The sequence below is a fragment of the Mauremys reevesii genome, linkage group 20, assembly GCF_016161935.1.
Source record: "Mauremys reevesii isolate NIE-2019 linkage group 20, ASM1616193v1, whole genome shotgun sequence".
Lineage (NCBI taxonomy): Eukaryota > Metazoa > Chordata > Testudines > Geoemydidae > Mauremys > Mauremys reevesii.
In genome coordinates this window covers 279360-297699 of record NC_052642.1, presented here as the reverse complement: position 1 = coordinate 297699, position 18340 = coordinate 279360, and the positions used below count along the sequence as shown (strand labels likewise).

The 18340-nt window shown below is 50.7% G+C and overlaps 1 protein-coding gene across 1 annotated transcript; it reads right to left on the bottom strand.

Moving 5' to 3' along the window:
• Positions 1–1265: 1265 nt before the first annotated feature.
• On the bottom strand, positions 1266–17379 carry LOC120387532. Its single transcript, XM_039508445.1, has 4 exons — positions 17244–17379; positions 6976–7119; positions 6581–6889; positions 1266–2174 (listed from the first exon to the last, which is right to left on the bottom strand). The coding sequence occupies exons 1-4, from the start codon at positions 17377–17379 to the stop codon at positions 1546–1548; spliced, it is 1218 nt and encodes a 405-aa protein (XP_039364379.1). The 3' UTR covers positions 1266–1545.
• Between the last annotated feature and the right edge of the window lie 961 nt (positions 17380–18340).

Here is an 18340-nt window from a genome sequence, read left to right as displayed (position 1 = left end):
CTCTGGGCGGCCCTGTTTGTGTCACTGCACTCTCGCCCAAAGCAGCCCTACCTCAGCCAGGGGAGGGTCACTCCAGCCTTGGAGGGTCACTAGAGCTGCTGCTGTGGCTGCCACTATAGGGAATGTGGCTAGGAAAGGGGACGTATAGGAGGGCCATTGCTGGTTGGCCCAATTTAGAGCAGCAATTGAGCCCTCATTTGTGCTGTGTTCTCCTTGGCCATAGCTGAGGATCTGCCTGTAACGCAGATGGAGCTACAGGTTCTCAGCTGGCATGCAGTGTGGGCTGCAGCCCGAACAGCTGGCACTCCCTTTGCCCAAGGGAAAATGAGAACACAAGGGAGGAGCAGGCATTGTGTGTGTGCATGACACTCGGCTCTACATCTCCTCACTGAACTGGGGAATGGTGAGTCCTGGCTTTCTGCCTGTGGGCCTGGGAGAAAGCCCATGGACAGGCTCTCCTCTGCCTCAATATGGTTACTCAGGAGCAGGGAGGGGCAGTGTTTGAACTAGCTATGGGAGCACAGGCACATCAGGAATTGGAATTGGAGCAGTGAGAGAATCCCCTGCCTGGCTGGTCATACAGCCATTTACACCTGTGCAAGAGGGGGTCAAATGGAAACAGCATTTCACACCCAATAGAACTCACTTTGCATGGAAGTAAGGGACTCCACAAGGCACAGGGCAGCGTGCAGTCAGGCCCTGCTGTAATATCAGTGAAGCCAAGAGGCCTCATTCTCCTTTCCCTTACACCAGTGTAAACTAGGAGTAACTCCACTGAAGCCGGTGGCACTATACCCATGCAAACCTGGAGTAATAATGCAGTGCTGAATAAGGAATGAGTTTCCCTAGTATGAAACTCCAGAGTCCAGCCACATTTCCTGTGCTGTGCCACAACTCAGCCAGACATGGAGCAATGACAATTAAATGCCCTGATTAGAACATTTCACCTTTTCCTTTTCAATGGTGAGGAGAATGGGATGAGAAACTGAAGAGCACAGAATGGTTGTTCCATTGTCACCTATGTTAGACTGTATGAGCACATCCGAGATGCTGCATGGGGGTATGAAGCAGAAGTCATTGCTAGAAATGCAGTTTTATTCTAAAGCTTTAATGCCCACAAGGATGGAGAAAAAGAAGTTTGTGGAAACCTGTCTGGGTTTGTGTCCTTCTCACCTGCGTGTGGCCACCCACTGAAGCCAGGAACTAAGTGTACGAAGAAAAGTCACTACAAGGCCATGCACATTCTCTCCCCGGAGCTGCTACATTTGGAAGCTACAATTTTTCAAAATCATTATTCTGATTTTTAATATAATTAAAATGAATCAACCCAAAGAGGAAGGGCCCAGTGGAGAAGAGCTCGGAAAGTCTGCAGGGAGGGAGAGGAGAAGGAAAGTGGCCCTGTTTCCTTGGTAACCCGGGTACCTCGCCCAGCAAGGCCTGTGAGGGCGGGCGGGAGGTTTGGCCATGACACACTCTGACCCTTTTCCATCCCTTCGTGGAGCAAGGGTTGGCCTCACTGCAGACAGGAGGGTGGGGAAGGGGTGACTAACAGTAAGACGCTGGTTTGATGAGGATGGCGGAGGCTTGGCAGTTCCCACTACAGAAACTACCCCAAGTGATGCCCCCTTTGACGTTCAGTTGAGCAGAATAACAAGCCGAGTACCACCAGCCCCCACCATAGCTAGACGCACAGTTCCCACTGTTAGTGTCCTGATCCAGGTCTTTAGTGGAGAACTTCATGTTGTCATGCACGCCGCTAGGATTGTTTGGGGCCATGGCGTCCCCTGCAGTCCCCGTGTAAGAGCCCAGCCTCAGCCTGTAGCCATTGGACTCGTCTTCCAGACTGAAGAGGTTGTAGTCTGCGTATTTCATGGTGCCGGTTGAATTATGAATGACAAACCTGACCTGGTAGACCTTCTGCTTGGCGATCCGATAGATGTACTCCATCCCCAGCCAGTAGTCATCGTGCACGTTGCCAAAGCCGTACTTGTAGGTGCTCCAGGACTCGGCCCAGGTGATCTGCGTGTTGTGCCGGTTCCGCTGGAGGACCGTCCAGCCCCCGGCTGTTTGGTTCATGTCACAGTACACCACAAGCTGGTGCAGTCCTGTGGGCTGGATGAGGTAGATACCACTGGGGCTGCCTGAGGGGATCTCACTGCAGTCCTTGGGCTTGGCTGAAGGCAGGAGAGAGAGGCTGATTTAACCAGAACCCATGAAACTAGGCACTAAAGCTTCAGATCCTACTTCTGTGGCTACATTCAGGGCAATGCTGAGATGCTGCATGCTTGCATGGGCAAACAAAGGTCGGAAAGGGTTAAAATGATGTTTGGGTCTCGTGTCATCTCAGGCCAGAATCCAGACTGAGGGGGCCATATGCAGTCAAAGTGTTTGGAGTGGGCCAGGCCAGGCTGTTCCAGACCATTCCCACCCGAACCAGCACAGTTGGCAGCTTTTGCCCCAGACGGGATTCACCAGGGATTCATGCCCATCAGGGCCTGTAACATCAAAGTCCCCCCCTCTTAATACCCATGATACAAGGCCATTCTCTACCCACCCTGCTGTCCCATGCCCATTCCCACGCTCCATGTTCAGGTCATCCAGGATCAGTGCGGGTGGGGAGGGGGGTCAGTTTTATTTCCATCATGAGGAGTCTGCCTAGGAGTTATCACTGCAGAGAAAAATGCTTGAGCAGCTTTCTATTGACATCCTTGCTGGTATGTAGTGTCAGGTCTGCAGAGCAAAGGGAACAGGCTCACTGCATGCTGGGTCAGTGGCACAGATTGATGCCCGGCTTTGTGTTCCTTACTGGGAAAATGCAGCATCCATGGGTGTGTGTCTGCCTGAATATTCCCTGGAGATGAAATGCTGCTGGATCCCTCTCTAGTCCCTCCTAGGGTATCACTTGCCAGAGGCCTGAGTAAGGTAACCACATCTACCATAGTCCTTTGGTATCAGCAAGTCACTCGGTCTGTTCCCTTCTTGTTTCCTTGATTATCAGTGCTTAATTTGTGCCCGAGCTCGCCAACACTGAGTCCCGGCACCACTAGACTTGGCAGTTCAGAGCCCTGGCACCTATGGGCTTGCTGCATCAGTGGCGTCCCGTCACCTCTTTCATAACAAATTAAGCACTGCTGATTATGGTCTGATCTGACTTGGTCATGGATGAGATCCTGATCTGGGATGCATCATCCATGTCTGAGCAGATGATGTAGGAAACCCAATGCCAGTCCTAGCTACCAGTAGTCCCTAGTTCAGATCCTCAGTCCCAGCAGGGTAAGGAAGGTGGCAGGGCCCTATTATCCCCATCTGACATGTAACGTAAACTAGGCCTCATTCGTACAGTGAAGGCATATGAATGTGCCCACCTGATCCGTGAGTCCAGGGATTGAATAAACATGGAAATGCCAGTAGAAACAGGACACCAGGTTGGGCAATCCCCAAAGGACCAGGCAGAGCTTCTGCCAGACTTGGGGAGGGAGCCCCAAAGATTCACTGTCCTGGGAAACTTCACCCCCAGTGGAGACTATACACTCGGCCTTCCAGCTCAGGCCTCAGCCATCATGGTAGCCATGGACTTCCCCCAGCTTGTTACTGGCCACATTTACAGGTCTTCACAATCACTAGGCCTCATTTTTGTCCTGGGTTTAGACCTCAGCAGTGTCGGAATCACATAGTTCTCCTGGACAGGCCAACGCCTTCCTGCCACAAAGATCAAAGGGATCCAACCTTGGGTACACCAACCAATTTAGTCAAACTAATGGAGGCCAAAGGGTAAGTTCCTGATGCCAGAGAACTTCCAGGAGGCCCTGGATGGCAAACAGCCTGTCTGCAGTACTGCAGGGTGAACAAGCCTTGGAAGGACTGAGGAATGCTAGTCCACCCCTTGCAAACAGACCTCTTGCACTTCATAGTTGGGGAAGGCTGGAACAGGCCACCTGATGGCCAGGGTAACTTGAATCATCTCCCTCTCCTTCAAAGAGAATGAGGTACGAGCCACCCTATGGAATACCAGATCGGGTCTACACCAGCAGCCTGCCCCAGTTCTGGCCAATTTTCAGTAAAGCTTCAAGTACTCTTCTGATCTCCCTGATCCCTCTGATGGTGGGCTAGTATATGGACAGACAGATAGAGAGAGTGCTCCCCACGGGACTTATCTCAACATGAAGACATTCCCTGCCCCAAAGAGCTTTCAGTCAAAATGACAGAATTGGAGGAGACAGGATGTCCTGGGAAGCCCAGAGGAAGGTGTAACGTTGAGTGATACTTTTGTGTGTGTGTGTGTGTGTAATAGTGTCTGAGTGAATGTGAGGTCACTTCTTGTGGGTGCCATGGAAGAAGCGAGGCCGAGGCCAGGTCTGCAACCCAGACTTCTGCCAGCACTGCCAACTCAGTCAGGGGTGAGAGGGGATATGGTCTTGGACTGACAAAGCTGTGCTGGCAAAGCCCCTAGTGAAGACACTGCTTTACCAGCAGAACTGCATTTTGACCGGGCTGGCTTGTTTCACTCCAGATGTGTAGGGAAAGCAAAGGCCAGCTTTACTGATGGAAGCTGCGAGCAGACTGGGGCGGTTCGAGACATTTCGCCATCCCAAGCACAGCGGCATGCCGCAGGGGGCACTCTGCCGGTCGCCGGTCCCGCAGCTCCGGTGGACCTCCCACAGGCGTGCTTGCAGAGGGTCTGCTGGTCCCGCGGCTCCACCGAAGCCACAGGCCCAGCGGACCCTCTGCAGGCACGCCTTCGGGAGGTCCACCAGAGCCGCGGGACCAGAGGACCCTCCGCAGACATGCCGCTGAAGGCTGGCTGCTTGCCGCCCTCCCAGCGACTGGCAGAGCGCCCCCCGCAGCATGCCACCCCAAGCACGCGCTTGGCGTGCTGGGGCCTGGAGCCGCCCCTGGACCAGACTAGCAGGGCTTTGTCAGTACAGTACAGTACAGTACAGATACAGCTACACCAGTACCACACTCCTAATGTAAACCTGGCCTGGGATTTTCAGAGCTGCTTAAGGGAGTGAGGCACATGAATGGGATTTGGGTAACCAACTTCCTTAGGCACTTTTGAGACTCCCAGCTTGAGTCTAACAGACACGTGACTGTTGGGAGGCTGGGGGCATGGCATGCCAGATGGAGAAGGCGCCCCATTCTCAATGCTCAGTGTGGGGAAGGGCTTTGAGCTGAGAAGGAGTGAGTGGGGGTGTCTGTGTGGAGCTGACATTGTTGGCAAAGGGGAAGGGTGGCAACCAGGGAGTGAGCGATGAGATCAGAGCCATGGGCCAAGAGGAAATAGGGAGTGAAACCATGAAGGGGATCTGGAGGGGGTGACACAGTCTGATCGAGAGGCAGGGGAGATCTGAGCTGTTGCATGGCTGGAGGACCTGCTAATACCAAGGGTCCAGAAAGCTGGAGGTTTTATGCAAATGATGAAATGCCCTAATTTGCATATGAAGTGAATACAGAAAATTTCCCACTGTCTCCCTTGTGCCACCTCCCCAAATTCATAAATTCATCCTGTCAAACCCATCGTTTCCCTCTGGAGTTACCTGCATAGCCCCATCTCTGCTTCTCAATGTGTCTCCCCCTGCCCCCTTCCTCTCTTGGGCTCCCCAGCATGAATTTCCCCCTTCCCTTGGTCTGGCTCCCTCCTGGCTCCCCTCTATCCATGGTGCCCCACATCCATCACTTTGAGTTTCTCCTGCCCTCAGAGCACCCAATGTAGATCCACGACTCATCACTCTAACCATATCTCTATCGCGGGGTGGGGGGGTGGAAGTCCTAGAGAGCTGTAACCATGGCGATCCTACCTAGAGACATGGCCTGGTTCCAGTGAGGAGTAGGCCTCGGCCTCCCTCAGCTCTGCCACTCTCCCCATCGGGAGCCTAGCAGGAGGTGCCCAAGCTGGTGGGATCCCAGGCAAGTGGCATTGGAACAATGTTTATAGTGGGGGTACTGAGAGCCATTGAACCAAACTGTAAACCCTGTATAGGATGGAAACCACTTCAAGCCATGGGGGTGGGGAAAGCACCCTCAAGCACCCCTAGTTACAGCACCCCTGATCCCAGCCAGACTGGCAGCCTGGGCCATGCTGGTAGCAGGACAGCAGAGCGATTCTGACATGGGCCAGTCTGCTCCCCCAATACCCAAGTAAACAGGGTAGCACCCCTGAGTCAGTGAGGTTAACCCAGTGTGACAAAGGAGAGGGTCTGTCCCCTGGTGCACCCCAGAGCTCCCCCTGGAAACCACAGGATATGGGACTAAGCCACAGGCTGCACCAGTTGCTGCAGCTCACTGGCATTGGGGAAGGCCTCTCCAAGCGAGGGTGAGAGGTTGGGTACAGCAATAGCCTCCCATCCCCACCCCTGGGCGAGTGTAGGGTACAGAACTAGCCTCCTGCCCCCTCTACTCCCCTGGCGAGGGTAGGGTACAGCAAATTTGGCAATAGCCTCCCACCCCCACCCCCACCCCCGGGAGAGGGTCAGGAACAGCAAAAGCCTCCTGCCCCCAGGCGAGGGTAGGGTATGGAAATAGCCTCCCACCAACCTCTGTCCCTCTGGCGAGGGTAGGTTACGGCAGTCATCAGCATTACCTGAACACACCACACTGGCATCTTCTCCATGGTTACAGTTGTGGTCTCCCCAAGGCTTTAAGGTGCACTCTTTGAGGGCAGATTCTCCTCCTCTGCAATTAACATCGTCCAGTAGGATGGGATCAGATCCTTGTCCAAAGTGAGCTGTGCCTGGTGCCGATACTGCAGCCCCACAGCCCAGCTGCCGACACACCACTGATGCATCATTTAAGTCCCAGCCGTCATCACACACAGTGCCCCAGACATTGTTGTACAGAATTTCCACCCGGCCAGCACAGTGGCTGGAGCCATTCACCAGCCGGATTTGACCTGGGAAAATGCAAACCAACAGTTAAAGAGAAAGCATCTGGGGAATTGTGTAGGGAAACAGGAGCTATCTCTTGGGAGCTACCTACCATCTTCAAATGCCTTTGGAGCTGTCTTTGTGATATTAGTGATGGATCTCTTGAAGATGTGCAGGTTGTGTGTGTCCAGGCTGAGAACGGAGGCTGTCAGAGTCTCCAGACAGGTGAGGAGCAGGAGACAAAGGCATGGGACTGCTGAGAATGTGAAGAGACAGAGTGAAGCTCCCTTCAGGGAATGGAGAATCACAATTCACTCAGCAACACAGCTGGTAATAGAGACCCACAATGCTACTAGGTAGCAATAAACAGCCTCTTAGGCGAACATAAGGGCTCTCCAACTCTGGGCAGTATCAGAAGCTAGCCGTATCCCTGGTGGCCCACATTTCTGTGCTAACTTCTTTTCATGGTTAAAACTGCAACAAGAGTCTGTTTCCAGTTCTTTTCCCAACCCCTCTATAACTTTGATCAGCAAAATTCATTTTAACTGACCAGCACTGGAACTGTCATGTATTCACTGCTCAAGCTTTTTGTTTGTTTTGTTACCAATCCTAATAAAAATGCACCCTGTTTTGAAATTGTGACTTGTGTCTGATGTTTCTGTCTGTTCTGCTCAGTAAGAACTCATTAGTACCACTTCTCAGACTTTCCACTTCATTAACTCTTGAGCATTCATGTAAAGAATAGAGGTTGTAATTAATCCAATTGACTAATGATTATTGTATCTAATTGTAACAATCTTTCACCAAATAAAATGCTTGGGTACAGCTGGTGTTAAGGTTGGGCCATTAGGATTTAAGTCTTGAATACTGAAACACAAGACTAAGGCCCACATTTCAGATGCCTACACTGAGATGAATCCCCAACTCTGCGGGTACTTTTGAAACATCTGGACTACAAGGTTAGTATTGGTGTGGGCTTGAACTCAATGCAATCCCCCCAGGACCACCTGGCTTGCCCAACCTTTTTAATGCTGCACATATGGAAATCAAGTGATGTTTACACACGTGCCGAGTGCAAATGCTTCCTCTAATGGGAGTGAATGATTGGGAATTTGGCTTGCCCCCACTTTGCATAAGTGTAAATGAGGACCCATGCAGCAAGGCAGGGAGCATTGGGCCTGTCACAGTTTCAGGGTAACTGCACCTGTATCCCACTCTCTGTGGTCCACTTCTGGAGTCCCCTACATATCCCTTCGGTGGAGGGACACCCTGCTGCGGTGGGCACATGGCTCTAAGGTGGGTAGACAGCCAAGGGAGGAAGAAATGATGGATACAGTAAGCCGCCTGGGTTGGTGGCTTTCCTGGAAAGGGGATGTTAAAGCTTGGCTAGCTGCATGTCTGGAGTGTGCCCGACACCAGCCAGCTCCAGCTGGTCACAAGGGAAAGCTCATGGAGTGACCCTTGACTGGTCCCTGGGAACGAATACAAATGGACCATGTGGGCCCCCTACCCCGTACTAAAGCTGGGTATCGGTTCATGCTGGTAATTGTGGAGACATTCAGTAAGTGGGTAGAAGCCTTCCCTACTCCAAACCGCCAAAACCACTGTCTCACTGCTTGTTACCCAGGTCTTTGTTCGCTGGGGGGTTCCCTGAATCATGGATTCAGATCGAGGGCCAGCATTTCACAGTTCTCTATTGCAGCATCTCAGTGAACTGCTGTGGGTGGAGTGGCAACTCCATATCCCCTACCACCTTCAAGCCGCTGGGCAAGTGGAGTGCATGAATCGCACCATCAAGGAGGAGCTTTGGAAGGGTGCCAATCTGGGAGGCACCAATTGGGCCAAGCTCTTGCCTTTCATTTTAATGCGTATCCGAGCCCAGCCTGCCAAAGGCTTCAGTCACGAACTGCTAACGGGCTGACCAATGCCTCGGTGGGAAATACTGCTCCCACCCCCACCAATGGAACAGGAGCGAATCCGAATACTACACAGGGAGGCTGCCCAATCAGAGGGCAAGGCTAGGGCCAAAACCAAAGCCTGGTACGATCCCCACACCACAATCCCCTGGATCAGATACAAACAGGGATGCTGGTAATGTATCGTGCTCACAGCCCCACCCCTTTCCAGTGCCCTGGTGGGAGGGTCCTTATCTGGTAGCTGACATGATTCATCCGTCTCTGGTGTGCTTATCCCATGAGGATCAGCACTGGTGGGCTCATGTCTCTCAGGTGAAGCGCTGTAATGCCTTCACCAAATGCCAAAAGGAATGAAGTGATTCTGTTTTTTTCAGGACTATGGCCACTCCTGTGGATACTTCTCATGGCTGCATGGGTCAGATTTAATCAGCCTCGTTATCCAGCCCTAATCTGGAGGACATTGGAATACAACGGGAATCGAAGTACTACACTCCAGAACAAGTCCAACAGTGGCCCTGGTATCAAAGGTGAACAATGCCTTGGTGGCAGGGAGGAAATTGTAGTTTAACAAATTATGGTACTGCATACTATTGGGGGTTTATTCCCTATGCTCGCCAATGTAAATTTGGAGAGGTGGGATCAGGGTGTACAGGCTTCCCCGAAGCACCTGAAATGGTCAGTAATTTTAAACTTACACCCGTTGTGCTACCACACACCAGGGCACACAGGATATCCACAGATACCCCATGTCAATCCACTCTCTCTCCTCCTTCCCCTAGCCCACCATCTACTGACCCTGATACCCTCAGTGACTGATGCCAAGTATACTTGCAAAATGAATACGGTCCAATCAATTGTTTTGTTCAGTCGTTTAATAACGGCTCCTTACAAGCCCCCAAGAATACCCACAATAGTTCAGCAAAGTGGATTTTTAAAATGGATGGAATAAATGGTCACTTAAATCACTTTGAACAAACTACACAGCAATTGTTTATGCAGGAGTGTGTACCTTTTCCACCTCATTATCCCTCTGGAGAAATCTCACTCCTGTCTGGATTCCCCTAAATTCTTCAGGCATGACACCCCCTTTTAATTGGACATGTTTTGCTGCCCCTTTTTGGACCAAGGGAAAATGTATCCTAATTAAACCTCTTCCACCACCCCCTACTCCTCCACCTCCCTCCAAATTGTCTGTGACACACCCATCCCCATGGTGGTTTACCCCAATCCAAAGACCTGTGGTTCTTAATGCATCTGGTTTACAAATCATAGACTCATAGAATCTCAGGGTTGGAAGGGACCTCAGGAGGTCATCTAGTCCCACCCCCTGCTCAAAGCAGGACCAATTCCCAACTAAATCATCCCAGCCAGGGCTTTGTCAAGCCTGACCTTAAAAACCTCTAAGGATGGAGATTCCACCATATAGAACCATAGATTATTAGGGTTGGAAGGGACCTCAGGAGATCATCTAGTCCAACCCCCCTGCTCAAAGCAGGACCAATCCCCAAATGGCCCCTCAAGAATTGAACTCACAACCCTGGGTTTAGCAGGCCAATGCTCAAACCACTGAGCTATCCCTCCCCCTCCATAGGTAACCCATTCCAGTGCTTCACCACCCTCCTAGTGAAATAGTGTTTCCTAATATCCAACCTAGACCTCCCCCACTGCAACTTGAGACTATTACTCCTTGTTCTGTCATCTGCTACCACTGAGAACAGCTGAGTTCCATCCTCTTTGGAACCCCCTTTCAGATAGTTGAAGGCTGCTATCAAATCCCCCCTCACTCTTCTCTTCTACAGACTAAACAAGCCCAGTTAGAATAATAGAATCACAGAATATCAGGTTTGGAAGGGACCTCAGGAGGTCATCTAGTCCAACCCCCTTCTCAAAGCAGGACCAATCCCCAACTATGTCCATTGCTCTGTTCCCCACTGACTAGTATCTCAGTACACCTCTACCCTTATATAACGCTGTCCTCAGGAGCCAAAAAATCTTACCGCGTTATAGATGAAACCGCGTTATATTGAACTTGCTTTGATCCATTGGAGTGCACAGCCCCCCCCCCCCAGAGCACTGCTTTACCATGTTATATCCAAAGTTGTGTTATATTGGGTCGTGTTATATCGAGGTAGAGGTGTACTACATTTGCTAACTGTTCTCAGTTAACCAAAGTAGGTGAAAGAATGCTGCTATGGGCAATTTAAAACTCATTAGAAATGGTTGGATGGGAATTAAAAAAGAACATCCAAAAATGGCTAGCCCTCAGAAGCTACCTCTGGGAAGGTTGGAACTCACTGCAGAAAGCTGACTCAGAGGCTCGAATCCAACTCTTGGAATGTGCCCTGGGGCTACAGGACATGTGGGGGATTATTACAGGGATCTGCACTTAGCTCAACAGACCCTTTGTTGGGAAATGTTATTCTAACCCTCGAGAATATTACAGAATCCCTTATGAGTGAACTGGTGAACAGTGTAAAGACTATTTTGTGGGGAGAAGCATGTGGCCAGGCTCAACAAACCCTCACCAATCATCTTATAAACCTCTTGCAGGATGCCTGTCGGGGTTTATGGCCATCTGGGTTGGAGGTGACCAATGTAGCAAATCAATTAAAGGTGTATTGGCCCTTTAGAGCCACCTGACAGACAATTTGGGGGGAACTGTACACTGAGCCTGTGTACCCTTACTGTCAGGGGAGTGGCTGAAGGAAAATGGACCTCAGCCATCCTTTTACAGCCGGGCTTCGGGCGTGGGTGCAAATGAAAAACGTCCCAAGAACCCGTATGGCAAGTAGTTATAACAAATAACAACACACGGTTTCTAATGGGATCCGAGGTATACTACCCACGCATGGGTCTCGCGTGGGTGGGACAGGGAAATACCTGGAAGGGATGGCCACAGGAATCGCCACCCCTGCAGTATTCAGAACCTGTACCCCCTCAGCATTCGGTAGAACAGGGAAATAAAATTTGCTGGGAGGGATCAGCTGTGCTTAATGCCCAGGTTTTGGAGGGTGGAAAGTGTGTGGAGCAGGTGGGATTTGGACCAGGAAACTTTTCCTTGCAGCTGGGAAACTCCACTTATCAGATTCATATACCAGCTATGCATTGGCTTAGTGTAACAGGACACCCAACAATACCTACTAATTGGACTATGTTGGTACCGGAACCCACTGGGACCATGTGATAGAGTTACTCTGGCAGCTCCAGGTCAAGCATCGCCAAACGCAGATTTTGGAAGCCAAGGCCCTTGGAGGAATAAATGCATTTCAACTGTCTACTGAACTGCCTGCTGATTGTACTTGGACTGATATTGCCTGTGCCCTTTGGACAGGCCTAATGGACACTCATTCACTTCTTGGTCATATTACTCATGTTGTAGGAATGTTATTCCTATTAACTGCAGTATTGATCATATTCATGGGGTGTTTGAAATTATGTGCTCCTTAGCCTCTCCCGGGAAGCCATATTTACCCCTTTTTATGACCTGCCTTCTCTCTCTCCTTGTAGCACGATCAGTGGACCAAGGTATCAGGCTAGCTGGCACCAAGGCCTCCAGCCTGAATGCCTGTTGTTCAGTGTGCGAGAAGGAGGGGCGCCTGGGCCCTTCTTTGAAAAGAGTGGAGGAGTGTTGGGATATGTTAAGGTTAAATAAAGACCTGGGAAGTTGCTGCTGTGCTGACATGGCATTAGGGGATAAAGGCATAAGCAGGCAGTACGTCTTTGTTTGGTAAATAAGCTGCCATATTTCCCCTTCCCTGTTGCTTGTAAGAATTGATAAGGCCTGCAGCTGCATGAAAAATGTAGTTGTTGAATGAATACCCTTTGTGTGAAAGAAGGTAAAAGTAATGTTACCATAGAATCATAGAATCTCAGGGTTGGAAGGAACCTCAGGAGGTATCTAGTCCAACCCGCTGCTCAAAGCAGGACCAATCCCAACTAAATCATCCCAGCCAGGGCTTATCTCCCCCTCCCTTCCTTTCCCAGCTACATAAACAAGCCCTGGCTCATGGCCCCTTCCTCCCTCCCCTGAGAACTGCTGATCAGGGGAATTTGTAGCAACAGATTATTGCAAAGAAATGTATTTTCAAGGTAAAAATGCCTGTATAACATGCTTAATGCTGTGAACAATAAATAGGGGTCGGTATACAAATTGTATGGGTGTTTCTATTACTTAATAAGGGTTTTGGGGGTGCTGTAACAAACGTAGGCCTTTACATACTAACTACATACTAGATAAAAAAAGTGTGCTGTAACCAATCCAGTGCTTACTCGACAACTGGGTCGAGGGGAACAAGTATTGCAATAAATAAGCCTGTACTCAAATCCGCCTCTGGGTCAACCTGCTCCTTTTACTTCTAACAGATCCAAGCAGCTTACGTGCCAGAGGCTGTGCGTGAACAGCCCAGGAGTGGGGTTCTCACAGCAGAGCAGGGTCAGGCTGGCTCCCCGAGTCAAGGATTGGACTGACCTAGCAGATCACTGAGCCAGACAACACCAGGGGAACGTCACAGTGGCCAGGGCCGGCTCCAGCGTTTTTGCCGCCCCAAGCGGCAAAAAAATAAAACAAAACAAAACAAAAAAGCTGCAACTGGTGGCAGCTCTACCACCACCACTTCATTCTTTGGCGGCAATTCGGCAGCAGGTTCTATCCTCCGAGAGGGACTGAGGGGCCCGTCGCCGAATTGCCGCCAAAGAGCCGGACATGCTGCCCCTCTCCATTGGCTGCCCCAGGCATCCGCTTGCTGCACTGATGCCTGGAGCCGGCCCTGACAGTGGCGCACCAAGCAGGGTGTATGTGCGGCTTGTTACTCCAAATAGAGTTCACCTTTAAGCACTGATATTTGTGATTTTAAGTGAGTTTTAAGTGCAGTGGCTAAGAACAGTCAGGAGGCAGTCACAGTGTTGTTATTTTCTGTTTGTTTATTTCGGGTGAGGGAACTAAGCACAAGAAAGCAGAAAAATGACTACCAGTGAGGCAGCTACAAAACTAGAGCTGGCCAGACAGGAAGCGGCCGAGAAGGAAAAGGACCGCGAGTTTCAAATGTGGCAGGCACAAATGAGGCTTAAAGAAGGGGAGGCTGCACATAGAAGGGCTATGGAAGAAAAAGAGAGAGAGAGAGAGAGAGATCAAACACCAGCTGGACCTGCTAGAGAAGCAGAACCAGAGGCCCCCGACCCCAACGACTCCCATCACTACAGAAATCCACAAGTGGGAACACTTATGTCCTGCATACAGTGAGGAGGACAATATTGCTGAATATCTGACTACCTTCGAAAGGCTGTGTGCAGTACATGAAATCCCTGATGATAAGAGAGTTCCTACCCTGATTGCAAAATTAACTGGTAAAGCTCGAAATGTATTCAATGGAATGCCTACTGAAGACGCTTTAAACTATTGTAAATTTAATGATACTCTTTTGCAAAGTTTTCAGATTACCCCTGAAACATATAGTGTTAAATTTAGGAATATTATGAGGGATATTGGGATGAGTAATGGGGAATATGTAAACAAATGAAAGATTTGTTGGGAAAATGGGTGAGGGGTAAAGAGGTGGCAAGTTTTGAGGGAATGTTGGATCTTGTTGCTCCAGAGCATTTCCTAGGTATATGTAAGGCTGATGTACAGCAGTGTCTATGGGACAAAGATGTAAAGTCTGTGGATGAGGTGGCTTTTTTAGCTGATGCCTTCGATCAGACTCAGGCGTCTGTTGAGGGCAGGCCACAGAAAGAGGGTTTAAAACTGGTGGGAAGGGAGGGTCCCATTTTGCCCTTGGGAAGAGAGAGAGGGCCTGGGAGCTTAAACATTCTCTTATACCAAAACATTTGTCTACTGGCAACTCCTATCCCAAATCTCCTGTAAAAGCAGAAGAGCCCAAAAGGTGCTATCAGTGTAATTCCAGTGTGTGATCACCTGAGGAATAAACGCCCTGTGCTAGGAGGAAGCAGGCAACCAATAGCTCATGTTAGTTCTGCTGTCCTCAACGCAGAAACCCCCCAGGGAATCGAAGCCTGTCATATTGGTTTTGTGAGATTAGCCTCTGCAGAACCAGCCATGGAGTATGTTAAGGTTGTCAAAATGAATGGCAGGGAATACAGGGGCCCAGATCTCTCTAGTTAAGCAGCGTGTGGTCCCAAAGGCCAGTATGCTACCTGGCCAAATGGCAGATTGTGGGGGTGGGCGAAAGCCGATTCCTTGTACCACTAGCTAGAATCCATGTGGTGTGGGAAGGTTTGGAAAGTGTTTTGACTGGGGGGGCAATGGAACACCTCCTATTCCACCTGCTCCTTGGTAATGATTTTTTCCATGTAGCTCAGGTTAAAGTATTTGCCTGGAGCAGGAGGGAGTTTTATGCTGGGACCCCTGAGGGAAAGGGTCAGGTCTCAGGAACTGCTGAGAGAATGGGAGAGAGTCTCCTTGATTCTTCTGCAGCAGGGGGGAAGCCACATGCTTCCAGGTGGGAGGGTGGTTGAGACCAACTCCTGCACTGCAGCTGGAGGCAACACCACATCAGGAAAGGATGGGGGTGTGATGCCTGCCAGGGAGAGGACTGTCCAGCTTGTTAGCTGCCAGCAGGTCACAGCTGAACCTGAGACAAACTTAGCTCTAGGGAGCAGACAGAAATGTGTCCCAGAGGATCTCACAAACCACTGAGGTGGGTGAGAATTCCTGTGACTCTGTAACACAGGGAAGCAGGGTGCTGCCAAGTATGGGAGGGGCTGAGCCTAGCTCCTTTCCAGCAGAAGGAAATGTGCCCTCAGGCACAGGGGCAGGAGAGGTGTTGTCAGTGATTAAGGAAACTGCCCCAGTTGGTAGATAGCAGAGACACTAGAATATCAGGAACCTCAGGAGACCATCTAGAACAACCCCCTGCTCAAAGAAGGGCTAATCCCCAAACAGATTTTTACCCCAAATCCCTAAATGGCCCCCTCAAGGATTGAACTCACAAACCTGGGTTTAGCAGGCCGATGCTCAAACCACTGAGCTATTCCCCCCTCTCTCCCTCCCTCACCACTCCTTGCCTTGTCCTACTCACAGCACTCTGCACCTGCATGAGGTGGCTCCAGCCTCTGGCGCAGAATGAAAGGTTTGAATAGGAAAATAACTCACCCATTCTGATGGTGCTGCTGAGCAGATGGGCAAGAAAACTGAATGCTCCGTCTGCCTGCTCCCGAGCACTGAGCTGCGATTTGTCCCTTTATAGCAGAGCCGGCACCTCCGTCCTCACCCAGTTTACCTCCCAGCAAGGAAGATTTGCATGTGCAGAAGGAAATAGTCACTGCTTGTGAGTCTTGGGCAGTTTTATTACCCACAATAATAGAAAATAGCTGGACAGTCCTCCCCCATTCCTGAGAATACCAGATACGCCCACGATAACAGAGCAGTGAGCCAGGGATTTCTGTTATTGACACTGTCCCAATTCGAAGCATTTCTGAAGAACTGTCCAGGCACCTGAGCAAATAAGGAAACATATGGAAAGCTCAATCCAAACAGGATGGGGCGAATCTGGGCTCTGTAGGACCTGCCAAGCAATGTCAATAACCCGATGGGCAAGGGCAGGTCGAGAGTCACTGCTTGTTACCACCTGTCGGCCCGTCAAGAGAAAGGGGGAATGAGCGGTTGGGCTCAGTCCGGTTGCCAGGTGCCAGCAGCACAGAACCCATCCCCTGAGCTGGCACTGGCTGAGCCCGTGGGCTGCAGTCTCTGTGCAGAGCCAAGGACTGAACAGGCACTAGGCACTGGCCAACCTAGAGGTGGTCCCTCCAGCACTGATGCAGTGTGACTGGCAGGTGGGGGAGAAGGGGACTTGGTGGGTCGTTGTGCTGTTTTTCCTTTTCTACACAGGAACATAGCACTCTGGGTTCAAACTACAGCATAGCAATTTAGCAGATTGACCTCAGGAAAAACTGCCAAGCTGTAAGAGCAGTGGGACAATGGCACAGAACAGAGGCCTAGGGAGCTTGTGGAAGCTCCTTCACTGGAGGTTTCAAAAGCAGGCTGGAGCCATCGGTCTTGGATGGTTTAGACACAACAAATCCTGCATCTCGGCAGGGGTTAGACTAGATGACCCTTGCAGTTAGGGTGACCTCATGTCCTGATTTTATAGGGTCAGTCCTGATATTTGGGGCTTTTTCTTATATAAGCTCCTATTACCCCCACCCCCCATCCCGATTTTTCACACTTGCTGGCTGGTCACCCTACTTGCAGTCCCTTCTAACCCTCTGGCTCTATGATTTTAGGACTGAAGGGATTCTGGGTCACGGAGTCCAGTTCCCGCTGTAACAGGCAGTCCCCTCATACAGCCCTGCTCATAAATGTATCATGCTCTGGCTTGAAATTAATTAGGTTGTTTGCTCCCACTGCTGCTCCTATTGGGAGGTTGTTCCCAAGCCTCATTCCCAGCACCAGGTGGGTCACACCCACGTCCTTCAATGGTGTCCCCAGTGCCGGGCGGGTCACACCCACGTCCTTCCACAGCGTCCCCAGTGCCGGGCGGGTCACGCCCACATCCTTCAATGGTGTCCCCAGTGCCGGGTGGTTCATACTCACGTCCTTCCACAGCGTCCCCAGTGCCGGGCGGGTCACGCCCACATCCTTTCATGGTGTCGTAAGTGCCAGACGGGTCACGTTCATATTTTTTCACATTGTCCCCAGTGCCGGGTGGATCGTGCTCATGGGATCTGTGTCCCCTCTTTGCCTTCCAAAGGCAGAAATATCCTGGAAACCTCCCCTGGCTGATAAGAATGCTACAGGCTCTTTGTGCTGTTAGAACTGATCCAGTTACATAGGCTCCCTGATGCTGCGCAGAGGGAGAGCAGGGCAGCTCACTGCCATCCTGCTCCCCTCCCTGGGATCACCAAGGGAGGGGAGCAGCCACCAAGGAGGCTGCATGGGACAGCAAAGAGTTGACAAGGGCTCTGTGATAGGAGCTATCACTGGTGAGCTGACAGGCACTACTGGGACTAGGAGGATTGGTGCTCAGATTCTCCCATGAACACTTCAGCCAACTCTTAACTACGTGTCATTCAGACACTGAATCCACAGTACTGAGCTACTTGACTTCACTAGGTACCTTTGTGACGTGAGCTCTGGGGTTCCCGTGCAGTGTGTGGGGGGGGGTGTGATGGGTTCAGACACAGAGACCCCCTTGGGACTGTCACCCGATGTGCTGAGATTACCTCTGAGCCTGTTTCCCCTGCCAGTTTGGCACTTCAGAATCCTGTCTTGTTGAGCCAGACACTCCAGTCTGTTGCAACACAGACCCAGGGTCTGAACCACACCCCCAAAGCTGCAGACTTAACCAAAAACTGTTCAGCAGGTCACCTAGCTCCAGCACCCAGACACCCAGCTCCCAATGCACAGCTGTTTGCTCCCCCAGGTATTAATCACTTATTAAGTATAAAAAGTAGGATTTAAGTGGTTCCCAGTAATAACAGACAGACCAAAGTAAGTTACCAAGGAAAATAAAACAAAACATGCAAGTCTAAGACTAATACATTAAGAAACTGAACACGGGTAAATCTCACCCTTAGAGATGTTGCAATAAGCTTCTTTCAGAGACT

What these genes read in the sequence shown, in the direction of transcription:
- LOC120387532 (XM_039508445.1), bottom strand. Translation starts at nt 17,379, where the DNA reads ATGAAAGGATGTGGGCGTGACCCGCCCGGCACTGGGGACGCTGTGGAA. An exon ending in TGGGGACGCTGTGGAAGGAC is followed by an intron (nt 7,120 to 17,243) that starts GTGGGTGTGACC and finishes TCACATTCTCAG; the next exon opens with CAGTCCCATGCCTTTGTCTC. An exon ending in TCCAAAGGCATTTGAAGATG is followed by an intron (nt 6,890 to 6,975) that starts GTAGGTAGCTCC and finishes GCATTTTCCCAG; the next exon opens with GTCAAATCCGGCTGGTGAAT.